An 18327-nucleotide genomic window follows, 5' to 3' on the forward strand; every position below is an offset into this window, starting at 1 on the left:
CCTGCTGGCCCCTGCCCCCAGCCACAGGGTCTCCTCTGAGGTTGTTCTGGAGGCTTCTGTTGCTGCTGCCCATGCTCTGTTTCTTGCTTCAAGCAGGCACTTTACCGCTCTTGCCTTCTCTTTCTCTCTCTTCTCTCCAGTCCTGCTCCTCCCACTCTTCCTGGTTGGAACTGGACTCCCCTCTCTCTGTGTAGGAGGTTCTGTTATCCTTCTTTGTCCAAGGGGAAAGCACAGCTACTCTCATAGTGTCTCAAGCTGCCTAGCAAGTCATCCCCGTGCCACTCCCAGGAGGCTCCTTTGCATCCCCCACCCCCCTGTGGCTAGTACCCCAGTAGGTTCTTCCCCTCCCATAGGAGACACCCAGCCAGCCACCTCTGGGGATGCTCCAACAACCTCCACCTCCTCCCCTTCTGGCACAGCCTCAGCTCAGTCTGAGATTGCTGGTCTTGCAAAGGCGGTGGCTGCCAAGGTGGCTGTGGTTGCTGTGGCTGTTGGCATGGAGGTTGCCTTCCTCCCTTCTCTTCCGCCACCCCCCCCGTACGTCCTTTTGCCCTTTTCCATCAGCTAAGCCTTCATTGGGCTCAGCTGTGACCTGTCACACCAAGTGGTTCCTGCAGTCCTCTGGATCAGTGGGATCAGCTGTAGAGCAATTATCAGCCATTGACAAGCCAAGCACTCTCCCAGTGCCCACACTTGATCCAGCTGGGAGCTGACAAAGAGTTTCTTAGAAAATATATTATCAAGTCCTGTTGCCATCACCAGACCACCATTATGGTATTGGTGGCTGTAATTGACATTTTATAGAGTTGGAGGGGTCCTTGTAGCCCATCTAGTTCTGAGGTGGGGAAGCTGTGGCCCTCCAGATGTTGTTGGACTACAACTCTCATCATCCCTGCCTATTGCCCATGCTGTCTGAGGCTGATGGGAATTGGAGTTCAACAGCATCTGAAGAGCCATAGGTTTCCCACCCCTGATCTGGTCCAAGCACTTGCACGATGCAGGAAATCCAGAACCTGAGCAATCCCAAAAGATGTCCTTTCCAAGACTTCCAGCAGTGAAGAGCTCACCACTCCACTAGGTAGTTGGTTCCATAATCAAATTACTCTTACCATGAAGTGGTTTCTTCTAATAAGCCCATTTGATGTAGGGCAGCAGAAGACAAGTCTTTGCCATCTTCTAAGTTGCAGCCCTTCAGGTATTTGAAGAGTGTGGCTATCATGTCCTACTTCATTCTTCTCTTTCCAGGCTAAACAGTACCATTCCTTTTCCTCGTAGGACTTGTTTTCCATACTGTTGACCGTTTTTGTTCCCTTCTCTGAACCTGTTCTAATTTGTCTACATACTTCTTATAGCATGGCACCCAGAACACCCAGATGAGGTCTGGCTAGTGCAGTTTCCCAAGTTTTGGAACCTAGGTTTATTAATGCAGCCTAAAATTACATTTGCCTTTTTTGCAGCTAAACACAGCTGAGTGGTGTTCAGCTTGTGATTGACTACAATCTCAAGATATTTTTTACATGTACAACCAAACAGGTATCCCCCATCCTATACCTGTGCATTTTATGATGATTAACCCAAACACAGAACTTTGTATTTGTCACTGATGCATTTTCTTTTGTGTCTTTTGCACTAATGCATTTTGTTTTTGTTAGTTTAGGCGCAGTTGTCCATTTTATCCAGTTGTGGTCAATTATAATTGTATTCTTACATTATGAGATATTAGCTCTCCCTCTCAGTTTTATGTCATTTGCAACTTTGGTAAGGATTCCCTCCATCCCGTCACTGATTAAAATTTTGGATGGTATCCATCAGTTCCCTATACTTGTTAAAGGAATTCTGTTATGTAGAATTCTGTTGTGGCCTCTCAAAACACCTATGATGGAACTGCCCGCTGTTAATGACCATACATTGTGCTTGATTCATGAAAATGTAAAGAAGTTGCATTTACAGTTTCACAGCCACTTTTGTCTCATCTTTTCCCGAAGGCCTTCACTGTGACCTTTTCAAAAGACAAGCTAGTTTCACAACTCTATCAGAAATTTGTCATCACTGTGGGATTTCCAGTAGCAAAGTGACCCATGATGACTTGAATATTGTCCATGGAGTTTGGCAGCTAAAACACAGTAATCAGAGCATCTGAGACTGAACAGTTTTCCACTAGCACTGGTTGTAAACCAGCTGCAGATATCAAGGTCAAAGAAAGCAGCAGACCCCCTAACTGTAAACAAAGCACAAAACTGTACCTGATAAAAATTATTCAGCTAATCCATTTATCCTCAGAGAATTGCAATATTTCCCTCTTTTTAGTCTACTGCTGGATTCCTTAAAAATTCCTTGGTAATGATAACTAAATATCTGCAGTAATGACACTTCAAATTTCAAAGCACCTGGAGAAAAATGGATACCATACTAATTATATATAATGTATGACTGTCCATATATGCAACCACATCAGAAGTGGTAGAACCACATCAAAAGTGGTAGAACATCTGCTGTGCATACAAAAGGACCCATGTTCAATTCTTGGTAGCTCTAAGGTGGGTTGGGAATTGTCCCCTTTGTTGTTTGAAATCATGAAAAGTTTGAATTGTTTGAAATCATGGAAAGCTGCAGTTGGTCAGTGTAGACAATACTTAGCTAGATGGCCCATTGGCCTGACTCAGTATAAAGCATTTTTCTATGTTCCTAACAGAAAGGGCTGTTGCTCAGTGGTAGAGCACATGGTTTGCATGCAAAAGACCCCAGGTTTGATCCCTGACATCTCTGGAGAGCAACTGCCAGACAGTATAGACAGCTTTGAACTAGATGGACCAGTAGTCTAACAAGCAGCTTCCTACAATCCTAGAATTTCTTCCACTTGGCGATAGAGATGGTGGTCCAAAAAACCCCCAGATGTGGGGTGTTCGCATGCTAGAAGAGATCCCCAGCACAGTAACCCTGTAAAATCCAATCATGGATTATCTTGGCCTGGGTCTGTCTTTTGTGTCTTAGAAGGTGCTGGACTACGACCTGGGAGACCAGGGTTTGAATCCCCACACAGCCATGAAGCACACTGGGTGTCCTTGGGCCAGTCACTGCCTCTCAGCCTCAGTGGAAAGCAATGGTAAACCACCTCTGAATTCTGCTTACCATGAAAACCCTATTCATAGGGTCGCCATAAGTTGGAATCGACTTGAAGGCAGTCCATTTTTCCACCAGTTTGCTCATGACGTATATGGTAGTTACATTGTTTGTGCTGTTTTGCCCCTCAAAAGGATACCAGCTCTGTGAATTGCAGTCTTCATTTTATTTTTTTTATGGCAGGGGCTCCATCTGGCAACCTTCCAGGGGCCACATGCCAGTGATAGCAGGGCCAGGGGAAAAAGTAGAAGAAGCCTTCACACAAGCAATCAAGAGGCATGATCAGAATTGACGGACACATTCCATCTAGGCAAAAATATTCAGAAAGTATGAAGGAAAGCTAGTGAAGGGGGTGGCCTGGGAAGAGTCCAGAGGGCCAGACAGAGAGGCCTGGATGACTGTATTTAGCACTTGGGCCTGAGGTTTCCCACCCGATTTATGGCATTTGTATGCCGCTCCATAATCCCAGAGAGTCATTGCTAATCAGTGCAGGCAATATTTAAACAGATGGACGAATGGTCTGATGATATAAGGCAGCTTCCCATGTTCTTACTGAATTGATGTCTCCTTCTGCTAATGTAGTGGCTGGGAATGTCTCTTGAACCTCTTTTGAACTGTCTTCCAACCTGATGTGTGCAGACTCACATAGATGAAACTGAGCTAGATGGACCAACAGTCTGATCTGGTGTAAGCCTGTTTCCTGTGTCCCAGTATTATCTCTAATCTTGACAGGAAGCAACTTTCCAGGGTCTTGAGTTGAAGTCTTTCCCATCAGCTGTTACCTCATCCTTCTATCTGGAGATGTTAGGGATTGAACCAGGGGACCTTTTGCCTGCAAAACATGTGCTCTGCCACTGATCTCCAGTCCTTGCACATGAAAAGCTAACGTGTCAGAGAGAATGGTTTTAGCCTAGCCATCTACCTTACATGCTAAAGTTCCATGTACACGGAATTCATTGTGTGATCCTTCACTGTAGCCAGGAATTATACATAGCAAGGACTGTACAAGGCACTATTTCTGCATATTGGAAAGTGATTTAAGGGCACTGGGTTAACAGAGAGGGCCTTTGTTCTACCTGATCCACCCTAAATTGCCACCAGGGAAGCTTTCTTGGATCTGCCTTATGCTGAAGAGTTTGTTTATTCTTCAATGGTAACAGCTAAGAGAGAGAGTGTTGTTCTACCAGAAGGTGGAACAAGTAAAATATGCATATGTTAGCCTTCTCACCTGATACAAGAGTTCAGGATATGGAAGGTTACAGCTAAAATCAAAGTAACTAAATTTTATTCTCCAAGTATTTCTTTTCAAAGCATTAGCTCCATACTGTCATCAGTAAGAGTCTTTCTGGCTTGATCTATTCATTTCGATCTGGTACAGAACTTGAAGGGATTTCAAATGAACTCTCAAGAACAATAGCACTTCATTATTTATTTATTTTATTTTATTTATTAAATTTATATACCGCCCGACTAGCAATAGCTCTCTGGGCGGTGAACATAAAACATATGTGCATTGGATCTGGTGATTCCATCAAGAAAACAGGCTGAGGATATTGGCAATATGAATTATTCCTTCCCCCCCTCCCCCAGATCTGATTCCAATCTTTCATAGCCTGAGTAGTCCTGTCCTTTCTGGTTGAGAAGGGATGTAATAGAAAAGTAGCCAATAGAAGGGAGCAGAGAGAGATTTATTCAAAACCAATAAAACCCTAAGTGCCTTTTGAGCCAATATATTTGTAGATTAGGATTGGGAGGGTGGGTTGTGGAATTTCTGGAAAATAATGGATCAAAATAATAACTTAATTTTAAATATTTGATTCAAATATTTTAGATCTTGGTTTTGTAGTGTGACATGTGATTTAATTATTCTCAAAATAGAGATCTCAGTGACATGTTTAGATATACTGGGTTCCTGCTGGGAGGAAGGGCATGATATAAATCAAATAATAAATAAATAAATAAATATTCCAATTTCTTATCAAGCCAAATGTAAGGTGCTCTTATTGATATATAAAGTGCTACACAACATGGAGCCTGACTGTTCCCATACAGAATTGCCTGCTTGCTAAGATCATAGCTTGCTAACCATTTCAGGGCACATTTGGAAATCTAAGAAACTGTTATGGGTACCACAAAACACCCATTTTACGGAAGAAAAAATGACTATGCTCAGAACACACACACACCTCCAAACAAAAACAAAAATGCAGACAAAGCACGGCACCTCCTAAAGAAGAAATAAAACAGAGACAAAAAAAGTAGGACAACCCCTGCAAAGGCATCTTCTAACCAAGCAATAAAAAGCCCCAAATCCTCAACAAAAATAAAAATTGGGAGCGGCGGGGGGGGGGCTGGGAGAGTGTCACTTATAATTTTGTTTAAATACAAGTGGTATACAAATTGTCCAAATTAAAAAATAAATAAAGGAGGGTGTCTGAGGGCATTGCAGTGCCTGCAGGCACCCCACTGAATATCCCCAGCTAAGATAATCTGAGAAGGCTGCCCTGGTGGTGCCACCATTACCTGAGAGACACTATGTAGTAACCCAGGGAAGGGCTTTTTCTGTGGTGGCACCTGCTCTATGGCACTTCCTACCCTCAGAAATAAGGCAGGCCCAACTGTGATGAGTTTTTGATGCCTGCTTAAGACATAGCTGTTTCTCGAGGTGTTTCCTGGCTACTAGTTTCCAGCTTGGGATAACTCCCAGCTTTGCTGACTACAATGGGTGGCATTTTACAGTGATTTAATGTTTCAATATGCATTTTATCTTATTGTATTTTGTTTGCATTTTGTAAACCACTCTGTTATTACAAAGATAAAGAAGAGTGTATACATTTGAAATTAAATAAATCATATGCTGTACTTCGTTTAACCAGGAACAGGCATAAGAATCAACAAGCACTCACAAGGAAACTGGTGATGTTAGAGTTACCTACCTATCTTCAGCTAATAATCAGGAGGAGGAGGAGCAGTAGTAGTAATAATAATAATAATAATATACTGCCCTACCTCATAAAATGTGGTTTTTAAGGTCCTTATTTATCTTCATGGGATCTCTTTCAGTGGAATGGACTAGTGATGGCCTTTGAAGCTAGCAACTCAACTGCCAGCTGCCATTGCTGTTTCAGCATTCTAAAATTTAAAAAATCATCAAATGAGAGCTAACAACCCCACCAACTTACCTTTACCTAATTTTCACTGTTGTAACCTAAGTTTCCACGGAAACAGGGTTGGAAAAGCTGCCAGTAGCCAGCAGGCAGCCAGCAGCTGAGAGTGAGAACTCTCCTTTGTCACTTTTCACTAGTGGATGCATGCTGAGCACTGAAAGTGCCAGTTTGCAAAGCCACCTAGATTTCTAAAATTTGCACCCTGTTTATAGTTTAAATGGGGGTGAGGGAGTGTGTGTGTTGGGGCAGGAGTGTGTGTGTGTGTGTGTGTGTGAGAGAGAGAGAGAGAGAGAGAGAGAGAGAGAGAGGTGATTAAATTAATCTACTGTTTTTCTCCCTTGGATTGACATAGTACATTCCACAAAAGGAAAATTGTCGAATGACTTTTGCTTTGTTAGACAGATATTCTATGCAATTGTAAATATTAGTAGTCAATCAGATTTCCTTTTTTCATATTTACATTCTACACCTTTATACACGTACTTGGAAATATGTATGTGTAATACATGTGATGTGATATATATTGGTTCCACTGTTTTCAAAGACTATACGTGATACTTTTTGTCTTCCATGTATATGATACACATTGCTGGACAATAAGAACTATACTCACCACCAAAGAATATTATAAGTAAATCATCAATATAAATGTATGACTTATGCAGACAACTTTTAACAAGGACTAGCTTGTTGCCAACAAAAAATGAATAGTCACAAAACAGCAATAAACACATACAAACTGACAAATACATCCCTGCGTTCTGTTTATGCATCCCCCTGATTGAAAGTGGAACAAAAGTTACCAACTTTGAGAATGAGTCAGACAATGGAAACAAAAGTACAGATTGTGTGAGGAGAAGAAATTTATGTTGCGCTGCTAAGCTTACTAATAATATAGAGAAAGTGCCATTGAACTTATTTCAGCTGAGTCCACTGCATGCTCTTTGATATTCATTACATCTGGTTTTTTTATTTGGAAACAAAATACTAAAAATCTTTCATTTGCTAATATTACAAATCTTAGAATTAATTAATATACAGCAAACAGTGTCAGGAATGGTGTGTTTTAAAATTGTAAGTGCCAAGATAGTTGGCACAGAAGTGAAGCCTGAGCATTCTTACACTCTTCCACTCCTTCCCACAAGCATAAAGATATAGTCACTTCATCGGTGAGAAACTCAGCTGACTTGCCTGTCGGATGTAACAGAAAGTAGAGGAAGCTATGCTTTTTCAGTTTGTAAAAGTGTATTTCCGTTCAATAAGCCACACTCGATACCACTATATTCCTTTTCAATTAATATACAGGAGTACAGAGATGAAACCTATAAGTCTATCAAATGTTTTAGTTGTTAATATACAATATAGAACATTTTAGTTGCCTTTGACTATATAAAGATATAATTCTCTTGTTTCAAGATCAAAACCTTGAAGGAATATAGTCATCAGTATTTCTTTATCAATACTTTGTATAATTATCTGTATGTACTTTTAACAAAATAATTCTTCACATCCTGTACCAAAAAGTGAAAATGCTTTTCTTTTTCAATAAAAAAAATTGCTGAAGATGAAAACACACAAGTCTAATTTTAAAAATCTTTTCTTTCTCTCTCTAGCATTTTACGATGGGATAATGAGACAGATGTCTCTCAACTGGAAGGACATTTTGACATTGTTATGTGTGCTGACTGGTAAGTACATAAAAATCATAAAACTCATGTTAGGGGAAAAAATAGCTTTGCTGGAGTAATTGTACTCTGCTGCTTGCTGATGGCTAAGCAAAGTCAACAAATGAAGCACAAAGCCACCTTAACCTCAACAAATTAATATTCATCTCCATGTGACATTTATAAGGTAGTCTTCTATCACACAGTAACTTCTACCACATTATTTCCCAAAGATTGATTTTGAGAAGCATTTCCATTTTCTGGAATTGCCTCTGTTTCATGCTTGACGTATCAGTAAATGGACGACTTAGGCAAATTGCAAATAATTATGGCTCAGTGAGGAACAGTCTGGAGAAAAGGGAGTTTATCAACACAAACAGCTCAATTAGCTTACTTCTTAGGAAAGATCTGACTATTGATATAAGAGGATATATAGTCTGTGCTCCCCAGTAAATCTTTGGGGGATATTTTCCCCCCATTTCTTAAATCTGCCAAACAAAAATAATAATATGCATCATCTAAGTGATACTGAGATGTTTGAATTAATAGCAAATTAATTGTAATAAAGAGAAATCTGAGAAAAACACATATCTTTGACTGACAAGTTATAGAATAATGATCTGGTGTGTATATTCAAGTATCTAAGCAGATTTAGTTGCTTGTATAAATTACATTTTTAATTCTGCTAACTTATATATATATATAATTTCATAAAAATATTCAACTCAGCTTTGGTTACTGTGCATTATCATACAGGGTACATGATCTAGATCTGTGGCAATCAATGAGATTTTAGATATTAGCTTCAATAGGATGCAGAATGCATGCAAAATAAAGTATACATGCATAATCATTATGTAAGCCTTTATATAGATATAATTATTCCACAAGATAGTTCAGTCGAAGTGACATCTGAATCTAAATGATTAAATGAAAGAATATCTGCCCATTGTGTTCTGAGATGCAAAGCTGACCCTTCATGAACTATAGATGCATACTTCTTAATAAGTGATAATTCTTCTCTTAATAAAGTATTTCTGTTTCCGTAAGCACCTTCTAAGTATTTCTTTGTCCTTTCTTTTCTCCTTTTATGACTTCCCAATGAATGAAATAAGGTTTCTTTTCCCATTGCATTGCATTTCAGATAAGTTCTTTGTTCCCAAAAAGGACATACATGGGTTTCTAACTAATCACTGTTAATGTGCCTCAGAGATGCATCATCTGATTAAAATAAGGAGCTAAACAACACCATATGATTTCAGCAAGTAATTTAGTAAATGCCTTCCTCACCAAATATTAGAATGGATGCTCCAGGTTTCATTGCACAGATGAAGTTAATGCTGGACAGGATTAGATCAGATTAAGTATGAAAGTCAGATCAGAGTGCTGGCGTACATGAGGCAGGAGAGCAGCAGTCTTCTCGGAGGCTTAGCCAAGGCTCACATATGGATGTTCTCCAGATTATGTGGGTGAAGCAAGGTCTCATCAAGAGATTTAGAGTTAAATTTGTTCTTCACACAAATATCAAAACAACCTGGCTGTGCCATATCTTATATTCCTAATACTCACACTTGGTCATCTTATTTGTACTGTAAGGGAATAACACAGGGAGCAAGATTTAGCTCTAGTATTCTGACACAGCCACCACCCTTAGCCTTTATTATTCTTGCATAATATTACTCTCATCCTATGGGTTATTTCCTGGGCATACAGGTAAATTTATTGTTGCCTCATTAGAAGATAAAGGCTTGTGCTTAATAGATTAAATACACATTCACTCACTGAACATGAAGCACACTGAAGCAATACAAACAAGAAAGCAAATTTATAAAACATTTAACTAACAGCCAAGTAAGTGTAAAATCCAACTCAGATTTTTTATATTGTAGATCCATGGTAAAATTTACCTACATGTTTGTTTAATAAGCATAAAATAACATTTTTATTTTTGTTCATCTGCTAATTGTTGACAATGTTATAAACCATCTGGGCTGATGAGCTATGTTAAAATATAGACTGCATTATTTCCTTATACACTTTCAAAAGAATGAATCACATTGAGTGATATTTTAGCTCTGAATCTTTGTATTATTTAAAAAGTTCAGTAAGTGTGCTGATATAAAAACAGAGTAAATATAATGGGTTAGCAACATTGATTTAACAGCATTATCCAGATCACTGTCAGTCATTAAGATCTGAAATTCGAACAAAGCAGAAATCTGAGTTCAAACATTACATAAAATGACAAATTCATACTGCACTATTTCCAGTAAAGGTGTTGTTGTATGATTCTCTGAATAACTCAACATTGGCACTACTTGATTCAATTTACAAGAAAACAAGCTCCATTCATAAACATAGTCCAAACGCATACTGAGATTCAGCTAAAAATATACATTATTATGAAAAGCAGTGCTATGTTTAAACTCTTAAATCATTCATATATTTGCATTCAGTCATTTGAACACATTGTGTTCATGGGTGGAGAATACTTGAATAGTGTGTTATTATATATCTTTAGGTTATAAAATAAGTAAGAGGCAAGTTCAAATAGCTGGTCATTAGTTAGCCATTGGAAATGTAGAGGGGGAGTGGGGGATAATTAAAAACAATTTCATGGTGAAGCACTGTCTGAACAAAGAACTTTAACGCAAATATAAGGTAGTATGAAACTAGCATTGGGAGGTAGTCAGTGCTAATCCTACTCAGAGTAGACCTACTGATGTTAATAGGCATGACTAACTAAGGTTTGTTCATTTCCATGGGTCTACTCTGAGTAGGATTTAGTTGAATCAGCCCTATGTTAGGTTATATTTATTTACATCTTTTTTTCACTCAAAGGCCGCCAAAGGTGAACAGTATATTAGGACAAACGGAAGATACAATAAATGACTCAAAACAATATAAAAAAGAAAAATCACAAAATACCCACCAATCACATTGGATGATTCATGAGCTAGATCAAGGCCACATTCATACCATACATTTATTCCACTATTATTCCACTTTAAACAGTCATAGCTTCTCCCAAAGGATCCTGGGAAGTGTCATTTGTGAAGAGTGCGGAGAGTTTTAGAAAATTCCTATTCTCCTCACAAAGCTACAGTCCCCAGAGTGGTTTAACAATCAATCCCTCTTCCTAAGGAACTCTGGGAACTGCAGGTCTGTGAGAGGAAGAGGGGTCTCCTAACAACTCTCAGCACCATTCACAAACTAAGCTTCTCAGGATTCTTTGGGGAAAGCCGTGACTGTTTAAAGTGGAATAATAGTGGAACAAATGTATGGTGTGTGTGTGGCCAAAATTACTTGTGTGCAAGTATTGTGTACTTCCTTTACACTCGATGCATTAGTGAAAACACAGAGCAGGGTGAAAGGAATACTAACCTTTAGGGCAAGTTCATATATTCAATTAAAGAGAAAGCAGACACCAGAGGCATTTGGTTTCTCCAACAGATATGGAATGGTAATAGAAGGAAATGAGTTTTGTTAACAGTCACACAAATCATTTATCATGTGGTAGCCATAATCATCACATGGCAAACATAACACATTACCTTTACACCAGGGTTGGGGAACCTTTGGGCCTCCAGATGTTGTTGGGACTCCCAATTCCCATCAGGCCCACCAGCATGGCCAATGATCAGGGATGATGGGAGTTGTAGACCAGCAAAACATGGAGGGCCAAAGTTTCTTCAGCCCTGCTTTACACCCTTACATCTTCAACCTGTGGGTTGACTTAATTTCAGCTGTCCCAGCACTGATCTGCCAATTCTGGGAATTGGAAAAATGTTGACTCACTCTGCTCTGCTTGCTGGTTATGGCAGGTCTGTGTTTGCACCAGCCTAAGTGGCTTCTTCTGACCGTAGAGACTCATCAGATGGTGCATGTAGAGAAGTATTCTTGTCATATAACAACAACAACAACAACAACAACAACAATAATAATAATAATAATAATGGACTGCCTTCAAGTCGATCCTGACTTATGGCGACACTTATGGTAAGCTGTATTCAGAGGTGGTTTACCATTGCCTTCCTCTGAGGCTGAGAGGCAGTGACTGGCCCAAGGTCACCCAGTGAGCTTCACGGCTGTGTGGGGATTTGACCCCTGGTCTCCCAGGTCATAGTCCAGCACCTTAACCACTATGCCACACTGGCTCTCATGTCATAGTGGTGGCCCTTTTTGCATCAGAGCTGTGCCACACAGTACTGACAAAGGTAGCTTTTGTACCACTTTAGGAACTAGCCCTATCTAGACCCTATGAATTTTTTTCTCAGTACATCCCATAGGTTCCAGCACTTGCTATCATTTTTTTACTAATTATCAGACTGTTTTGTGCTTATAAACAGTTCTCCGTAGCAATGTATTACAAACACTGCTTCTATGTAACACCCAAGATGCTGGCTTTTGAGCGTAGGAGTGCACCTGTCTTCATTGCTGTGACAGATGTAACTGAAGAGGGTAGGTTGGTTGTTTTTAAGATGGAGTATGGACGGTAGTGCTGGACAACAGTGGCCTTGAAGATTCTGCTTCAAAGATAATACAAATAAAGACAATGATATCTTGCTTTGAAAAGAACAGAATTATCTGGTTGGCAAGGATAAATTTGCTGAGAGGGGAAGAGCCATTTCATTTTACTGAAGAAAGTATCTTTATCTCTTTGATTTTTGTGTGGATGGCAGGTATACATTTATTTCAGGCATCAGTCCATCCATTTATAGATAGATGCAGCTATAGAATTGCACATACAAATCCCATTTTTGAATTCCTTTCAAAGTTCTCACTGAAATTGGCACCAACTGCATATGGTTTATATATTGATAAGATCACACTAAGACTGTATGCAGGAGCTTTTTGCATTTTAGAGAAATACCCTGTTTATTTAGAGCTTTTCCCATTTGTTTTCAGTTTCTACAAAAAACTGATGGTCTGGAAGTAAGGGCTCTACCCCAACCCCCAATAAATGTGTTTCAGTGCATGACAGCTTTGCTGTTTACTGAAGCTGTGCAAAACTGTAAATGACAATGAAGAGCGGACAACTGGAAATCATGTCTGAAGCACCAGCCATAAACTGTGATACTTGGCTGTCACATTACATGCAAAACAAAAAGATTTGACATGATAGCTTATAAAATATAAACATGTATCCATGCTCCAGAGATGTTTGTAATAATTCACAGACAATAGTACAAAGTATGTGGGATTCAACAGAGAATGTCATGTTTTCTCACTGCCTTTTCTGGAATGCCTTTCCTCCTCTGCAGTTTAAGGGAACAGCTGGCATATCTCCTCCAGATGCCCTTTATACCTACAGTCAGTCAATCTCAGCACTTTCCCTGGACCTTTTGCTGAAAGGGATATATCAACTTGCATAGATTCTCTAGGGTAACTGGGGTAGCTGTTTGACATTCCCAAAGCTGTCTGTTCAGCTGATGAACTTCTTGCACCATAAAGAATAAGAGCATTTAGTCCTGATGTCTTCTGTGAATGGGTAATCTTGCTGGGAAGGAAGATGCTGGGCCCATCAGCTTTCTGGGGCATTTCAAATGGTGTACAGTAGGGCCCCGCTTACCGGCCCTAGCGTTCCGCTAATGCGGCTGCTTTCATTCCCCATTTTAAAGCCGATTTTGCGGCATTTTCGCGCAACACGCCCCATTATACTCCATGGGGTTCCACTTTATGGCGATTTCCGCTTAACGGCGGGGATCCGGAACAGAACTTACCATATAAGCAGGGCCTACCTGTAGTATGTCCCCTTTTTAAAGGCAACATATGTCTTGTAAAAGCCAAACTGATGGACATACTTCTGATGGCTACCATATAATATGAGTGCAGATGGAGAGACACAGCATTCATACAACCCATGCATCTTAGTATCTATAAACTGGAGGCTGCTGTTTGGGATTGTGTTATTTTACTAGTCTTCTGTCTGCCACTTGGACTAGCAGGGATCAGCACAGCAGCCATGTGGATTGGTGTGTCAGGCACACTAAATTGTTGCTTCTGGCACTCAGAAAACTCTCAGTTTGAATTCAGCTCAGGTTCCTGGGAAATAAAATGGGTAGCTGTTCAGTGATCATGCTGTTAGCAGGCTCGCCCACTCCCAGTGACTCCGATAATAGTATCTCAAAGCCCAGTGTCAATAATCGGCATCCTGGTTGGTAGTTGAATCATATCAGCTAGAGAAGTAATGGTCAGAGCCATGCTTAATGAACAATCTGCCAAAAGTCCCACCATCACAAGCCTGAACCGAGTTGATAATATTGGAAGAAGGTTGATCTGCTCCTGTTTTGACTGTGATATTTTCCTCAGGTAGTAAATAGTGGAATTCAAAGAATTAGATTAAAATAGGTATACAAGGGAGACCCATCCCAACGACAAATACCAAATCTGATGGCTACAAGGAACAGAACCTTTTCAGTGGTGATTCCTTGTCATATGAAAATGTTTTAATGAATAAATAAATTCCCTGATTTAAATGGCTGAAATTAGGTCACATGTGAGCTATGTTTTCTTTGTGGCACTTAAGTAATGTATCTTGCTGCTGCTTTTTTATCAGTTGCTCCCTCCTGATGTCTTACTGGTTTTAAAAATGTCTTTTAATTGTATTTGATATTTAAAAAATTACTTCAGTCATATGAAGAGCCATCTTGAAGGCTAAAGGTGGCACAGAATTCTTTTAAAACAAAGACCACTAAAACTCTCATGAGGAAGGAAGGAAGGAAGGAAGGAAGGAAGGAAGGAAGGAAGGAAGGAAGGAAGGAAGGAAGGAAGGAAGGAAGGAAGGAAGAGCATGTGAAATGCTACCCTTGCGTTACATTATTGTATTGATCCTGATTTCTGATATGCCATCTTCTTGAATAAAATTGTTGTTCTGTGCCTTCAAGTCGATTATGACTTATGGCAACCCTATGAATCAGTGACCTCCAAGAGCATCTGTTCAGATCTTGTAAGTTCAGGACTGTGGCTGCCTTTATGGAATCAGTCCATCTCTTGTTTGGCCTTCTTCTTTTTCTACTCCCTTCTGTAAAATAAAAGTCAGTAATTGTTGACCATTTATTCTTGTTGCATAGAGAAACATTTCCAGCTGACCTTTCAGGCTTGAGCTTCAGACTAAAATGGTTACAAGCTTCAGAGTTTGCGATTTTGTTTGTTTGTTTGTTTGTATAAAAAGTGCATGAACTGGAAGGAATTTAGACCTCAGTTTCTCCTTCACAGCATATGTAAACATATGTAATTAGCCTTGTATTTATCTGCATTAGTATCATTGGAACTGAAACCCCTTTTTAATCTGGATTCTGTTCTCTTCTCAATGTCAGCCTGTTTCTGGACCAGTACAGAGCTAGCCTTGTGGATGCAATAAAGAGATTACTCCAACCCAGTGTAAGTATGTTTCTATTTTCTCCTGAACATGGGCTTCAGAATAATTAGTCTGTGCACAATGATTGAGAGAGTAATGGAATGGCAGGATTAATGTCATGTAATACTTTAATACTTATTATATCCAACTTCAATTGAGTCTTCTAATCTATCAGATTCCTTCCTAATCATAAACTAGGAAACTTCTTATACTTAGCCTTCTGATAAGGAACACAGTGGGTAGTAAAATAAATGAAACCACTTCAAAGATAGTGTGAGATTATTTTTATCAAAGTGTTTCTTGAGTATTTTCCTTTGATAATAATGTCTTCATATTAAAGTAAAATTCCTATACTGAAAGTTTTTATGTTGGCTTCTGTCCTTTGTAATCCCTTCAATGGTAACCTTTGTCATTGTGTATTTTTTATTGCAAAGTACCATTTTTATGTCTTTCATTGCTGCTTATTTTAAGTGAATAAAATCTTTAGACTGATCCATAGCCTAAAACTCTGCTTCTTTTGTCCTGCTCCTGCCCATTCTCCCTCCCTTTCTTTCTTAACTAAATACGCTGTGCATGTACATATTATAAATGTAGGACATACACCAGTGTATGAAAACAGTTATATATGCCAGGATTGGATGGGGAACATTTGTTATATGATGATGATGCTCATCATCAACTTAAAATTCCTGGTGTGCGCACGCACACACACACACACACACACACACACACACACACACACAATACCTTGGTTTCAGATCAAAATAAATAAATAAATACAATTATTTCTCTATATCTAGTTAGTTTAATTTTTTATTCCATTCCCAACGGTGTGGGGTTGGTAACAATATTTAAAGACACTGTATGAAGCACTTGAACAAATAAACACCTGAATATGGAATATCCTAAAATGAATCTACCCTTAAAAGAACATCCTACTCGCCCTGACCGCAAATTACTTGCCAAAATATTCAAATAGCTGAACACTGTCAACAGTTGGTTTTTAGAAGAGGAGCTGAACTACCCCATATTAAGTGAACCCCCTTTTTGTGTGTGAAGAGGGGCACTGGAAATCACAGCCAGCAGCCTTCTCATTTTCTTATGGATTCAAGTCACCGGAATAAGCCGAAAAGCCCAAACACTAGCAGATTTCTTGTTCCACGGAGAGCAGGGAGAAGAGGCAGTACATTCACCATGATGAAGCAATTCACTGCGAGGGTGGGGGCCCAACTGTTGCCTTCAAGCGCTGCTTCTTTTCTTTACCCATTTGAATAGGGAAATTCTGCCTGTACCCTTCTCTGTGTATAATGTCTATAGCCCAATCCTATACAGATCTGCTCAGAAATAAGTCCCATTTAGTTCAGTGGGGTTAACTCCCAGGTAAATAGGTGTAGTGTTGCAGCCTTAATCACTTTTCTTAAACCTCATCATACTCCATTTCTCAAGGGGGGGTGGCAGAAGAATGAATATATTTTTGTATTGTAGATAAGGCCTTCGTTTCAACGCACCCTGTATCGCAAAATTTTATACCTAGACCTGTCAGTAACTTTGGAAGCCCCATGAAGCAATAGTTTGTCTTTAGCCTTTATTCTGTGCCTTCAGAGTGAATGTGATCCCAATGTCACTTTTCTGTCTGCCATCTGAGATTGGGATGACCCGTTGCCGAAGAATTAATTGCACTACCTGTACAAAGTTGATGGCAGACCAAAGAGGGAGAGAATGACAGACTGGATCGGATTTTTTTACATTTAAATTCTATCCTGAATGAAATATTAGCCTCTGTGCTTCACAACTTGTTTCTCTGCATGTATTTGAGCATGTAGCAAAAATGTATTTACTTACATTGCATTGTAAGCTCATGCTTAATTCATATTACACAGTTGCCTTTAGGTATCTTCAAATATTTTGAGTTTTTCAACGTTGCTGGGCTCCTGCTGGGAGGAAGGGCGGGATATAAATTAAATAATAAATAAATAAATAAATAAATAAATAAATAAATAAATATACAAATCAGTTTCTCACAATTTTCCTCCTAGATATTTAATGGCTGTGCTTTTCAAAAATGGGTTCCTTCCTTCCTTCCTTCCTTCCTTCCTTCCTTCCTTCCTTCCTTCCTTCCTTCCTTCCTTCCTTCCTTCCTTCCTTCCTTTCTCCCCCCCCCAGCTTTGCATTGCTTTGTTTTAATGTCACCTTTTCCCCTAAGTGGATGCTCTAGTCTAGTGTTTGTTCTGCACACCAGTAGGGTTGTCTGCTGATGGCATTTGGGACACAGCCTCCATTTCTATAGTGAACGCCAGGAGGGTAGGGATACTTCTTTCCCTTTTCAAATATCTCTAAGAGAATACTCAAATTCCACTGGATTCTCTTAGAAAAGTGGCAGTAGCTGGAGCCAGTTGCTGTTGCATAGTGACGAGAACCCAGTCATTAGCAAGGAACGATTCTAATGTACATGCCAGCCTTCTCCAACTGGGTGCTCTCAATATGAGCCTGAAAACAACTTATATCAGGGATAGCCAATGTGGTGTCCTCCAGATATGATGAGCTACAACCATGGTATAACCTGCATGGTCAGTGGTCAGGGATGATGGGAGTTGTAGGCTTATAACATCTGGAGGGCACCAGGGCTGGGGAAGGCTGGTATACACCCATACAAAATAACTAGTCAAATTAAACTTGGAAACCAGATCCAGATGAAAAGGACCAGGCTTTAATTTATAGGCCTGGCCCTTTTCATCTGGATCTGGTTTCCAAGTTTTGGAGACTCACTTTTTGATGGAAAAATATCAAAACAAGGAACAACATTTAAATAAAAACATTTAAAAGTACAGTATAAATTCAAGAATAACATGTGAACTCCAACATTTCACAAAGATAGGGATGTGCTTGCAAAACACCACACCAGGGATACAAATACTTCTGCACTATTGCACAATTTGCTGAAGGCTCTATACTCTCTGTACTATCTCCCAGTGATTTAAAACATAATTGTCCTACAAAAGTTATCAACAATTCAGAA

The 18327-nt window shown here is 39.5% G+C and overlaps 1 protein-coding gene across 3 annotated transcripts in view; it reads left to right on the forward strand.

Annotated features, from left to right (window-relative positions):
- The window catches only part of CAMKMT (calmodulin-lysine N-methyltransferase), a 455076-nt gene that overhangs the window by 418437 nt on the left and 18312 nt on the right, over positions 1–18327 (forward strand). For all 3 annotated transcript variants that reach the window (XM_061625416.1, XM_061625417.1, XM_061625418.1), the window contains 2 exons: positions 7901–7975; positions 15271–15334. In XM_061625416.1, the coding sequence (XP_061481400.1) occupies positions 7901–7975; positions 15271–15334 (139 nt within the window). The remainder of the gene's footprint in view (positions 1–7900; positions 7976–15270; positions 15335–18327) is intronic.

This window comes from Rhineura floridana, chromosome 4 (genome assembly GCF_030035675.1).
Source record: "Rhineura floridana isolate rRhiFlo1 chromosome 4, rRhiFlo1.hap2, whole genome shotgun sequence".
Taxonomy (NCBI): Eukaryota; Metazoa; Chordata; class Lepidosauria; order Squamata; family Rhineuridae; genus Rhineura; species Rhineura floridana.